Source organism: Schistocerca americana, chromosome 6 (genome assembly GCF_021461395.2).
Source record: "Schistocerca americana isolate TAMUIC-IGC-003095 chromosome 6, iqSchAmer2.1, whole genome shotgun sequence".
Taxonomy (NCBI): domain Eukaryota; kingdom Metazoa; phylum Arthropoda; class Insecta; order Orthoptera; family Acrididae; genus Schistocerca; species Schistocerca americana.
This window is the reverse complement of record NC_060124.1, coordinates 82,977,704-82,991,571: the sequence shown is the minus strand read 5'-3', so window position 1 is coordinate 82,991,571 and position 13,868 is coordinate 82,977,704. Positions and strand designations below refer to the sequence as shown.

At 44.5% G+C, this 13,868-nt stretch overlaps 1 protein-coding gene across 1 annotated transcript in view; it reads left to right on the top strand.

The window, feature by feature from the left end:
- LOC124619322 (protein expanded) overlaps nt 1-13,868 on the top strand; it is a 490,762-nt gene that overhangs the window by 333,280 nt on the left and 143,614 nt on the right. Inside the window, exon 3 of the mRNA XM_047145631.1 lies at nt 7,078-7,266. Coding sequence (XP_047001587.1) covers nt 7,147-7,266 — 120 coding nt within the window. The 5' untranslated portion in view covers nt 7,078-7,146. The remainder of the gene's footprint in view (nt 1-7,077; nt 7,267-13,868) is intronic.

Genomic DNA, 13,868 nt, shown 5'->3' with positions numbered 1-13,868 from the left:
TACGGGTATACGTACAGATATTGTGAGCATTGGTTACTTAATATGTGTTTTCTCTGCGTCTAACTTTCTTCCCTCATACACATCACTTAATTTGGTACTTGATGTTTTCTGCACAGTAGTAATTGCGTCGGATAGTTAATTACGGCTGTGAGTATACTCATAGACATTCCATTTGCCTCCATGCATCCACACTTCAATACCTGACATGCTGCCCAGGAAAATAAACTTTGCAGATCTGCTTATGCCAAATGTACTTGGAGGTACTACCCAACCTAAAAACACACTACTCGGAACAGCTGTAATTATTAATCTGAAAATTAAGTAAATACTGATGTAATGTTGGTCAATACATTGTCCTCAGTCATCACTTTCTTTACTTATACCCTGTATATGCATAAATATAAATACTGAACATAAACATCACATCATTCAACAGAACTGACAAATAATCACAGTAATTTCAGAATTACTCGAGTAACCCAACATCGATACCGCAGTAATGGGAATCACCTCCGAGTGAACACAGAACTCACACACTTCTGAGCACTGAAAATAAAACACTGTTGTTCTTTCTTCGGCTTGACAAGTATTTTACTGCTCTTACGTGGGAAGGCTTCCAAGCCGCGCTATAGACCCGGTCCCACGTGAAAACCCTGGCTTCTGTTCCGCGTGGGAAAGCTCTCCACGGCAAACATCGTCCACTAGGACGTGATCGTGAAGCGGTTGCTAAGCAGAGGTATTCGGACGCATTGTCCAGCTGCAGTATTCGATGCAAACATCAATCGCATGTGCCGCACAAGCTTACGAAAGACAAATAATATAATCGTGTAAGGCGAAGTAGTGCTTTGAACAGCCGGTGTAGCAATTTAAATAAATAAATAAACAACTGTGAGTGTGTGCAAATGTTACGTTCATTAGTTCCAATGGATTATATTCCACCCCTTTGACATTTGTTCCCAAAATAGCTCAGTACGCCAGTTACTCTCGTCTTTATAAATTAACTGTCCTCAGTCCATAGGTTTACTAATGGGAGAAATTCTTTCCACAAAAACGTAAAATTCATTGTAGAGTGTGAGAACAACAAAAGCATAAGTTTCCTGTATCTTAAAATCAACAACCTCCATCAAGGAGTTCAGCATACGCAGGAAACACGCATACACAGACGTAACAATAGACAGCTCATTATGCTATCCCATCACATACAAACCTGTAGCATTTAGGGCTATTTACAGAAAGCACACTCACTTAACCTTGTGACAGAATTGGACACAGTAAAAAGTATTGACATAAACAATGGCTACGTAGATAATACAATAGATAACTTAGACACAAAAATATACAAAAATAAGCAATAAATTTCCAAGTGAGCAAGAAAAAGAAAATATTTGCTAGCACTCCCATATCTAGGCCCCATTTAAAAAAAAAAACTGCTAACCTATTACAAAACAATCTGACAATTTCATTCTCCACTAACAATAAGTTAGGTAACTTATTACTCTATACCATAAAAACAGATTCTCAAAAATTCATCAGAAGTTGGGTGTATAACATATTATGCCCCTATAGTCCTGCCTAATACGTATGAAAAAACAGGCATGAATTTCATAACTTATTTCCAAGAACACGATTGACTTCAGACGTAGCCATTTTGAAAAATCAGTCACTGTACAGCTTATGCTGGAAACTAAACACATTACCAATAGAACAGGAAACAATTTGGTAGTCCGACACAGTGAAGCCAATGGTAAGACCCTGTATTTAAAAGAAGTGGAACTGTACCTCCATGAAATCACAAAGCCCGAATCCATTTAAGTGAACAGACAGATTTCGCTACTCATGGTTAGTTTAGTAATTTTACAGACTTATTTTATATTTAGTTCAGTTTATTTGAAACGCTGATGTCTGACGCTACATAATATATTTCATCCTTCGTCATCTAACATTAAACAATAAACTGCATCTGTGAAGTGCTTTGAAAAGTGAGTGACATGATGTGCAGTTGCAGAATGGATAAATAACTTTGCTGACACTAAAGTATTAAAAATGTTCTTCCTAGATTTTTCCATAAGTTTTTCACTGTTTCTCGTTATATTTTCCGTTATTTGATTCGCGAGTTTCGAAACTGAACAAGTAACTTCTCAGAACAGAAACATGGCTTACGCATCACATCGCTTGAGAGCAGAAGTAAATAATGCATTAAAACCATTTGAATCTGATGATGGACCACCAGGGTCCACTATGCACCGTGTGATTTATTGAAAAAAATTGTGACTGGCGGTGTTGTTGTTCATATTTCCTGTACCGTCAAATGGGATCGACCGAGGTGGAGCAGTGGCTAGAAATAAGACTCGCATTCAGGAGGACGACGATTCAAATCCCCGTCCGGACACATAGATTTAGGTTTTCCGAGGTTTTCGAAAACACTTACGGCTAATGCCGAGATGGTTTCCTCGAAGAGGGCATTGTCGATTTACTTCCCCATCCTTCCTCCGTCTGAGCTTGTGCTCCGTCTTTATTGAGTCTGTCGTCGACGGGTCGTTAAAACCTAACCTTCCTTCTTTCCTAAAGTGGTGGTATGCCCTTGCCTTCCTCATAAACATGAACTTACTTATGCCGTCACTTGTAGGTAGAAACGTACTGCTGTTCTTCTGATCTTGGCTATTGCTTGCTACGGATCCCACGCTGACGGAAATGTTCAAGTATTTGTCGAACAGATGTTTTATAAGCTACGTCCTTCGTTGATGGACTACATTTCCTGAGTGAATCTCGGGCGGGCATCAGCCTTGCGATTCATTTTATGTGGTCGTTCCACTTCAGACCGCTCTGTACGTGTACTCCCAGGTATTTTATGGAAGTAGCTGCTTCCAGTGAGTGTCCAACAATTGTGTAACCATAAAATAAAGGGTCGTTCTGTTATGTATTCGCAATGCGTGACATTTGTCCATAATCAATTGCCACTCCCTGCACCAAACGTCGATCCTTCGCCGGTCTTCCAGCATTTCCCTACAATTTTCTAGTGTCGCTACTTCTCTTTAAGCATTCGAGAAGTTATTATGTCAAGTTCAAGCAAAGGATTACTGTCTCACTTGAAATGCCACGTATTCCGTGAAGTGCTTACGCAGTTAACGAAAAGTTACACGTGCAAATTGTAGAAGTCAACTATGAAGACAGTTGCACTAAACGAAGAGCTGAGATGTAGAAGGGTAATAAATCTAAAAAAAATCGTTACAGAACTTTAAAGAAATAAAATGATAGATACGAGAATTTAGACACTTTTATGTCGTAAGGAAAATAGCTATCTTTATGTGAATCCGTTTTTATCCGGTAGTTTGAGATCACAATGTCAGAATGCTGGCCAAAAACTTGTTAAAATGAGGAATGTTACAGAACGATAGATATTCCTATACTACTGAATGAAATTAGGTATAAGGAGCACTCAAATGAAAACGAGAGAGATGGTAAAAAAGGTAAGCAAACAGTTTATTTCAGAAGTAATTCCCATAACTGTTAATTAATTTATCCCACTGTGAGATAAGATGGTCAGTGCCTTCCTGAAAAAATGTTGGAGGTTGCCTACAGAAGCGCGACAGTATTGTAGTATTAGTGTGTATACGTATGTGAGAAGGAGGAGGAGAGTGGTGTCTAGCGTCCCGTCGAAGTCATTAGAGACGGAACACAAGCTCCCATCACGGAAGGATGGAGAAGGAAAAGAGGCGTGCCATTTTGAAGGAACCATCCCGGCATTTGCCTCAAGCGATTCAAGGAAATCACGGAAAATCTAAATCAGAATAATTGTACGCGGTTTTGAACCATCGTTCACCCGAATGTGAGTCCAGTGTGTATGTGTATGTGTGAGGGAGAGAGAGAGAGAGAGAGGGAGAGAGAGTTTGCAGGTAGATGTCCCTCCTCCCAGCTGATCTCCCTCCCCACCCCCCACCCCCCCTCCCCACCCTGTTGTTGTTGAAGAAGAAGAAGAGCTCAATGGTATTACGGTGCATGTGCTCACGCATGTGTTGCAGGTAGGTAGCTCGCCTGCGAGTGGGCAAGTGTCTGTGCCATGTGCTGTGTCTGCCAGGAGTGGGATGCTGGATTCATATGCAGGAGAGGTTTTCTCCCCTCCACTTTTGTCTCTACCATGATTAAGGTGCGAGTAGTTTCCAAAGCTTACAAGGGGACCCTCCATACTGTAAAATACGGATTTGGATGCGCTTCAAATATTTTGTAGAGGCACTTACCCTGAGTACCTGGCTATCCGGTTTTTTAGCGACGGGCCTCGGTTTTTGAGAAATTCAATTTTGAAGTTCATTGAGCGTTGTGTATACCCGTAACATTACATAGATTCCGAGCAAGTCAGCGTAGCGCACCGGTAAAGGTTCACAGCTACCGCGCTGGTGGTAACCTGTTCAAATGCTGCTCGTGTACTTTTCTTTTTGTTCAAAATCGAACGAATTTTTCCATTTTATTTCAAAGGATATCAACAAACAGTGAAAGGTGTGCGAAATTATAAACGTATATTCAGTTATTAATTTTTTCTGTCATGCAATATTACAAAATCTTATTTTTCATCGTCCACATTACTTGATGTGCCAGAACAATATTGTTGGTGATACTTATCATAGAAACAACCGAAGCACAAATTTTCGCAGCACAACGCGCATTTTATGAAAGCAACCGTCTTGCAGGCTCACGGTTTCTTCGTGAGCGATATCGGGAAACACAATTCTTATGCATTCTAAAATATTTCTCTTTCATCCGCTAATTTCGATGCGAACCATGCGTATCTAATCATGCTTTCAAAGTTAGGTGCACTGAACTGATGTAGGATAAGGGAATGTAATTTATCGAATCTTCCCCAGAAGAGATCTCTCTATTGTCTTTCATCAAGTCGGGAGCATTCTGAATAATTTTCGTGAAGATTTTCACCTGTCGGTAAAAATAAACATCGCAGGGCTGGCAATAAGGAGTACACATTGATGGGACCACTTTTAGGGCGCAGGTACTCGCTTTCCTTTTATCAGGGAATAGATGACAGTATAAGGTTGAATCTGTTCGCCCTCCCCACGAGTCGATAAGGTACAAAAAAAATTTTCTGTCCCACGTACGGAAGAATTACAGAACGCAAAAATTCTTCGTACACCAGTTTCGTGAACTTCCAGGATTTCGTGCAGGACACGACTACATTTCTGTATTTCCCAGTAAATTCGCCTATTCGTTTTTGAATGTTAGGACGAAATTTTGCGGACGGTTCTTGCATACAAAGCAAAAAAAAATGGGAGCAGGATTCGAAAACGGTACCTATGAACGTTTACCGCTGCGCCACGTTGATTTATTCGGAACACATATAATGTTACGGGTATACACAGCGAGCAATGAACTTCAAAATCAATTTTCTCAAAAACCAAGGCCCGTCGCTAAAAACCCGGATAGCCAGGTACTCAGGGTTAAGTGACTCTACAACATACACTACTGGCCAATAAAATTGCTACACCACGAAGATGACGTGCTAAAGACGCGTAATTTAACCGACAGGAAGAAGATGCTATGATATGCAAATGATTACCTTTTCAGAGCATTCACACAAGATTGGCGCCGGTGGCGACACCTACAACGTGCTGACATGAGGAAAGTTTCCAACCGATTTCTCATACACAAACGGCAGTTGACCGGCGTTGCCTGGTGAAACGTTGTTGTGATGATTGGTGTAAGTAGGAGAAATGCGTACCATCACTTTTAGGCTTTGATAAAGATCGGATTGTAGCCTAACGCGATTGCGGTTTATCGTATCGCGACATTGCTGCTCGCGTTGGTCGAGATCCAATTACTGTTAGCAGAATATGGAATCGGTGGGTTCAGGAGGGTAATACGCAACGCCGTGCTGTATCCTAACGGCCTCGTATCACTAGCAGTCGAGATGACAGGCATTTTATCCGCATGTCTGTAACGGATTGTGCAGCCACGTTTCGATCCCTGAGTCAACAGATAGGGACGTTTGCAAGACAACAACCATTTGCACGAACAGTTCGACGACGTTTGCAGCAGCATGGACTATCAGCTCGGAGACCATGGCTGTGGCTACCCTTGACGCTGCATCACAGACAGGAGCGCCTGCGATGGTGTACTCGACGACGAATCTGGGTACACGAATGGCAAAACGTCATTTTTTCGGATGAATTCAGGTTCAGTTTACAGTATCATGATGGTCGCATCCGTGTTTGGCGACATCGGGGTGAACGCACATTGAAATCGTGTATTCGTCATCGCCATACTGGCGTATCACGCGGCGTGATGGTGTGGGGTGCCATTGGTTACGCGTCTCGTTCACCTCTTGTTCGCATTGTCGGCACTTTGAACAGCGGACGTTACATTTCAGATGTGTTACGACCCGTGGCTCTACCATTCATTCGATCCCTGCGAAACCCTACATTTCAGCAGGATAATGCACGACCGCATGTTGCAGGTCTTGTACGGGCCTTTCTGGATACAGCAAATGTTCGACCACTGCCCTGGCCAGCACATTCTCCAGATCTCTCACCAATGGTGGCCGAGCAACTGGCTCGTCGCAATACGCCAGTCACTACTCTTGCTGAACTGTGGCATCCTGTTGAAGCTGCATGAGCAGCTGTACCTGTACACGCCGTCCAAGCTCTGACTCAATGCGCAGGCGTATCAAGGCCGTTATTACGGCCAGAGGTAGTTGTTCTGGGTAGTGATTTCTCAGGATCTACGCACCCAAATTGCTTGAAAATGTAATCACATGTCAGTTCTAGTATAATATATTTGTTCAATGAATGCCCGCTTATCATCTGCATTGCTTCTTGGTGTAGCAATTTTAATGGCCAGTAGTGTATTTTAGCGCATCAAAATCAGTGATTTACAGTATGGAGGGTCCCCTTGTTAGTCGTATTACGGCGTATGTGGGTGTGTGAGTTTGCAGATGGACATTGCTGGGCCGCGTCCAAGTCCGCGGCGAGCGCCGAGTCTACACCCCTGCCCCCTCCCCTCCCCGCCCCTCGTTCTCGACGAAGAAGGGAGCGGCTGTGGAAGCTCGGCAGTACTGCAGCTGCGCGTGTGTTGCAGGTAGGCGGCGCGCCTGCGAGCGGGCAGCGTGCGCGCCCGCGCCGAGCGCCGCGGCTGCCGGGATGTAGCATGCAGCATTGCACCGTCAGCGCGCCCGTGCACTCCTGCAGCCCTGCCAGCCTCGCCGCCAGCGCCAAGTACGCCGCCGTCGAGCTCCTCAACAAGCAGCGACTATACTTCGTCGTCGAGGTCAGTGGCTCTGCGCGGCGCCCGCCTCCCCTCGCATCCTAATGCTGCACCCAGCCCGGCGCGCCGTTTCGGACACGCGCCGTGCTGCCACGCGCCTCACAGCTGCCCGCGCAACCCGCAACCCGCCACACGCCGCCCGTGCCTTACCCAGCGCGCCGTTCCACTCCGCCGCTCCCCACCGGCACAGAAACACACTCCAGACGCATTAGTTAACAGTCATCACGAACATCACTAAATAAGCAATTCCGCATCTACGTACACTGAAGAGCCTAAAGCCGTCGCCACACGGACCGTGCATCCCAACGTTGAGCGTGCCGAGTTTCTGACGTCATAGCGTGCAATAGCACGTTCCGGAGTCTTTCCGAACGTGCAGAGCAATATCTGGCATGTCAGATACTCTGAGCGTGCGTCTGGGCGTTGACCAATGAGATGGCACAACGCTACCTACGTCACACGCACGCCGTCTCCCTTCTGTGCAGAGTTGTGAGCCGCGATATTGGCATTCATTTCAAGCCTATATGTATTATATGCCGTTTGTGAGCACCAGCAAATTGAGAATCACTCGAAAAGCCGTTGTTAACTGTGTGATTCGTTCCAATAAAATAATGAGAAACATCATATTCGTGGCAAAAGAATTATTGTAACTTACGTATTATAGGAGTAGGCTATTTGAAGGCAGCGACACACTGAAGATCCACCCAAAACGCATTGTTCTTGTTATAATTAAATTTCAATTAGTAACATATCTACGATTAACATTTTCAGCACGCCCTAAGATACTATGAGTAGTTACGAATCGTACGTTATTGGTGTAGCGTAATGACTAGCGTCGCTACCCGCTGAAGAGTTGATTGTTGGGGCTGTGGTTCACATCTTGCCTCTTCCAATTATTTTTTTTTGCTAACAGTCGCGTTTTTATTAGGTTCTGATACTTTATAATTCGTTTAATATAAGTATATACCATAATATTTGATGTTATGTAAATATAAGTTCACCTTTTTTTGAGGGGTGACTTTGTTCGATTGGCTTAATCTACAGGACAGCTTGCGCTATTTGTACAACGATATTTTGCTCCTTTTTCTTTTACGCTTCGTAATTCACACGTTGCAAACATTCTGCTACTTGATAGGAACAGTGATCAAGTAAGACTGACCTTGGGGTTTTACTAAAATGTGGGAATGATGAAATACTGTTTATCTTATGCGGAGAAGTATTCCAAATTTGTAACGCACTGTTTGTAATGGAACTTTTATGAGCCTGTGTCCTTATCGATTGGTCATGGTACTTTCCTTTTCGTGGTCGATGGAGGAAATGTGCGTTTTAATAGAGCTAAAGTGGGAATTTTAAGCGCGCCCGTTGAGTAAACTGTGTGATTTACGAACTAGAAACATCGCTCAAGTGCCGCTGGAGTGCGTTGCGATCGCGTATACCACGTTGGGGCCCACGTACCGTATGCACAAGTCGCATCGTGCCTGGGCGTTCAGCAGCACGTTGAACTTGGCACGCTCAACGTTAACGTTCGACAGCACGGTCCGTGTGCCGACGGCTTAACAAACGGGTACACTTGCCTGTTATCGCGTAGGGCCCCCGCGAGCATACAGAAGTGCCGCAAAACGACGTCGCATGGACTGGAAGCACTTAATTCCATAAATTATCTGGGCGTAGGCATTAGGAGTGATTTAAAATGGAATGACGATATAAAATTGATCGTCGGTAAAGCAGATGCCAGACTGAGATTCATTGGAAGAATCCTAAGGAAATGCAATCCGAAAACAAAGGAAGTAGGTTACAGTACACTTGCTCGCCCACTGCTTGAATACTGCTCACCGGTGTGGGATCCGTACCAGATAGGGTTGATAGAAGAGATAGAAAAGATCCAAAGGAGAGCAGCGCGCTTCGTTACAGGATCATTTAGTAATCGCGAAAGCGTTACGGAGATGACAGATAGACTCCAGTGGAAGACTCTGCAAGAGAGACGCTCAGTAGCTCGGTACGGGCTTTTGTTGAAGTTCCCAGTACATACCTTCACCGAGGAGTCAAACAGTACATATATTGCTCCCTCCTACGTATATCTCGCGAAGAGACCATGAGGATAAAATCAGAGAGATTAGAGCCCACAGAGAGGCATACCAACAATCTTTCTTTCCACGAACAATACGAGTCTGGAATAGAAGGGACAACCGATAGAGGCACCGAAACTACCCTCCGCCACACTCCGTCAATGGGCTTGCGGAGTACGGATGTAGATGTACATGTACATGTAGACTAATGTCCGAAGTAGTGCTGGAGCGAACTGACACCATGAATCCTGCAGAGCTTTCCATAAATCTGTAAGAGTACGAGAGACGAGGAGATCTCTTCTGAACAGCATGTTCGAAGGCATCCCAGATATGCTCATTAATGTTCATGTCTGGTGAAGCTGGTGGCATGTGGAAGAGTTTAAACTCACAAGAATGTTCCTGGAGCCATTCTATAACCATTCTGCTCTTCTGGGGTGTCGCGTTGTCCTGGAATTTCCCAAGTCCGTCGGGATGCACAGTGGACATGAATGGGTGCAGGTGATCAGACAAGATGCTTATGTACATGTCACCTATCAGTCTTATCCACACGTACCAGGGTTCCCATATCACTCCAACTGCACACGCCCCACACCATTACAGAGCCTCCACCAGCTTGAACAGTCCCCTGCTGACATGCAGAGTTCATCGATTCATGAGGTTGTCTTCATGCCCGCACAAATCCATTCGCTCGATACAATTTGAAATGAGACTGTCCGACCAGGCAACATGTTTCCACTCATCAACAGTCCATTAGCGGTTCAAATTCAAATGGCTCTAAGTACTATGGGACTTTACATCAGTCCCCTAAACTTAGAACTACTTAAACCTAACTAACCTAAGGACAACCCCCACATCCATGCCCGACGCATGATTCGAACGTGTGACCGTAGCAGTCGCGTGGTTCCGGACTGAAGCGCCTAGAACGGCTCTACCACCGCGGCCGGCGCCCATTATCGGTGTTGATGGGTCCAAGCGAGGTTGATGGGTCCAAGCAAGGCGTAAAGCTTTGCCGCGTGCAGTCATTGAGGGCACACGTGTGGGATTTCGGCTCCGAAAACCCATATCGATGATTTTTTGTTGAAAGGTTCGCACGCTGACAGTTGTTGATGGCCCAGAACTGAAATCTGCAGCAGTTTGCGGAAGGGTTGCACTTCTGTCACGTTGAACGGTTCTCTTCAGTCGTCGTAGGTCCCGTTCTTACAGGATCTTTTTCCGGCCGCAGTGATGTCGGAGATTTGGTGTTTTACCCGATTCATGATATTCACGGTACACTCGCGAAATGGTCGTATGGGAAAATCCCCCCCCTCCCCCCCTCCGAGCGGTTCTAGGCGCTACAGTCTGGAACCGCGCGCGCGGCTGCTAAGGTAGCAGATTCGAATCCTGCCTCGGGCATGGATGTGTGTGATGTCCTTAGGTTAGTTAGGTTTAAGTAGTTCTAAGGGACTAATGACCTCATAAGTTAAGTCCCATAGTGCTCAGAGCCATTTTTTTGAAAATCCCCACGTCATCGCTACCTCGGAGATGCTATGTCGCATCACTCGTGCGCCGACTATAACACCACGTTGAAACTCGCTTAAATTTCGAGAACCTACCATTGTAGCAGCAGTAACCGATCTAAGAACTGCACCAGACAAGTGTTGTCTTATCTAGGCATTGCTGACCGCAGCACTGCAGTCTTCCTGTTTACATATCTCTGTATTTGAATACGCACGCCTGTGCCAGTTTCTTTGGCGCTTCAGAGTACATACTTCCCAAGCATATGGCGCGTGGCGGAGAGTACCTTGTACCAGTACTCCAGTACTAGTCATTCCTTTTCCTGTTCCACTCGCAAAAAAGAATGAGTGAAAAACAACTGTGTGTATACCTCCGTACGAGCACTAATCCATCTAAAGAGAAAAGGCAAAGCTGAATTTCGCAGGAGCGACGCTTTCTAAATCCGAAACTGACAATATGGTACGAAAAACTGCCATCTGCAAATGTACGTCGCAGCAATTTTATTACTTCATTTCAACATAGAAAACAACTCCACAGTCGAGAACTGAAAGTCAGGTGATGCTTAGAGAATGCGTAAGCCCTGCTCGGATAGCTAGCGTCCTCGGATGATGTCTAGGAATCATCTGCTGTACGCTAGCAGCAGAGGGCTAGTGGTAGACTGAAAGTTTGTAGCCACATGTTCGGTATATCTGATGTCCAATTAAGGAAGACAAACGGTTATGTTTATGCTACAGCCGATTTCTCCACTCACCTCTGCTCTTATTGAAACTCGTTCTTAATTCCTTGGAGCCATTTAAACGAAAAGTACTCAGGCTTGATATGATTAATCACATAATTCGCATGATTCGGACGCAGATTTTAAAATTTTGTTATAGTACTCGTGCATAAGAAACTATAGCGAAGAGCAAGACTAAATTGTGTGAGCCAGACGGAAACCTTTCAACTCACATTTAAAAACCTGAAAGTTAAACCCGCAGAACAGTTTACAGAGTTTTACACTGATAAGCGAAAACATTATGACCACTTTTTTTATTTACTATTAAAAACAGTCTTGATCACTACTTATTTATTAAGTTGACCGGTTTCGACCACTACTGTGGTCTCTTCAGACCTACAAGTCGTATACAAAGCTTTAATTAGAGGGCTACATACATTAAAGAAAATACATCAAGTTATAAAGCTATAAAACGATGAATTACCATTGAGTAGGAACCTCTTTCTGCTGGAATATCACTACTGGAGAAACCAGTGCACGTCTTACTATATATAATGGAGGCTCCGCCCACTTCTGACGGCATGATGTCATTACTGACCAATGAGGTATAAGTCGAATAACAATGTAAAATTTCTTAGTTAAAAGAACATTGTCAAGAAAAAAAATAAACACACACTAAACTTAGCCTATTAAAAAGCTATTGTCAATTAAGAGGCGTTAAAAATATTTAAATATGTAGGATACATGAACTTCAGTTTGATAGTACATGGGTTGCTCTCTCAAGGCCTGTTAGTGAACCATTTGGAACCACTGGTTGCCATGGGGAAGTTGGACACCGTTCCAAAGATGAGGCAGCAGGCCTCTTAATTGACAATAGCTGTTTAATATTCTAAGTTCAGTGTGTGTTTATTTTTTTCTTGACAATGTTCTTTTAACTAAGAAATTTTACATTGTTATTCGACTTATACCTCATTGGTTAGTAATGACATCATGCCGCCAGAAGTGGGCGGAGCCTCCATTATATATAGTAAGACGTGCACTGGTTTCTCCAGTAGTGATTTTCCAGCAGAAAGAGGTTCCTACTCAATGGTAATTCATCGTTTTATAGCTTTATAACTTTATGTATTTTCTTTAATGTATGTATCCCTCTAATTAAAGCTTTGTATACGACTTATAGGTCTGAAGAGACCACAGTAGTAGTCGAAACTGGTCACCTTAATAAATAAATCGTGATCAAGACCGTTTTTAATAGTAAATATTTGTAACACATTGATCACTGTCACTCCCATAATGTATTCAAAAGTAATTATGACCACTACCCAGCGCGACGTTGGATGCCGCCTACTGGCGTTCCAGGTACGTGACGCGGTCACGAAAGTATGTAAGCGGAGCAGAGACGGACGGGGGATCACCCTAGCGAAGATAGGGGCTGCAAATGGGGAAATCCATTGAGATAAGTGACTTTGACAAAGGGCAGGTTATTATTAAACAGACCCTTTGAACTAGTATTTCGCAAACGGCGAAGCTGGTCGAATGTTCACGTGCTACTGTCGTGAGCATGTACGGAAAGAGACAGTAAGACTACCATTATGTGCTAAATGGTTGCACGTCCACTACTCTTCACAGAACGTGGGGTTCGGAGACTTGTCAGATCTTTAAAGCAGGACAGGTGGTGATCTATGACATCTCTGTCGAAAGAGCACACTGCTGGTGCACGCACGAGTGTTTCGGAGCACACCGTTCATCGTACATTATTGAACATGGAGCTCCACAGCAGACCACCCCTTAGGTGTTCGCATGTTGACCCAACGACATCGTCAATTACGATTGCAGTGAGCACGGGACCATCAGGATTCAACCGTCGATCAATGGAAACGTGTCGGTTCTTCGGGTGAATCACGGGACCATCAGGATTCAACCGTCGATCAATGGAAACGTGTCGGTTCTCCGGGTGAGTCACATTGTCGTTACTCTAGATCGATGGCCGTCTACACAAACGCCGTCATCGAGGTGAACAGCGGGTCGAAACAAGCAGCGCGCCACGGACGCAGCTGGTGGGAACAGTATTGTGCTGTGGGAGAGATTCTCCTGCTCTTGCATGAGACCTGTGACAGTAATCGAAGACACGCTGACAGCTGCGAACCACCTGCATCCCTTCGCGCTTCATGTCTCCCCCATTCGCCTTATGTATATTCTATGGAACTCATCTCTGTCTCTATCGGGCGCCATCACCGCGTACGCAAATCAGCGACCCGTTATTTACGCCAGTTAAATGACCTGTGCGTAGACATCTAATGTCACATACCTCCACAAACCTACCAACAACTGTCAGA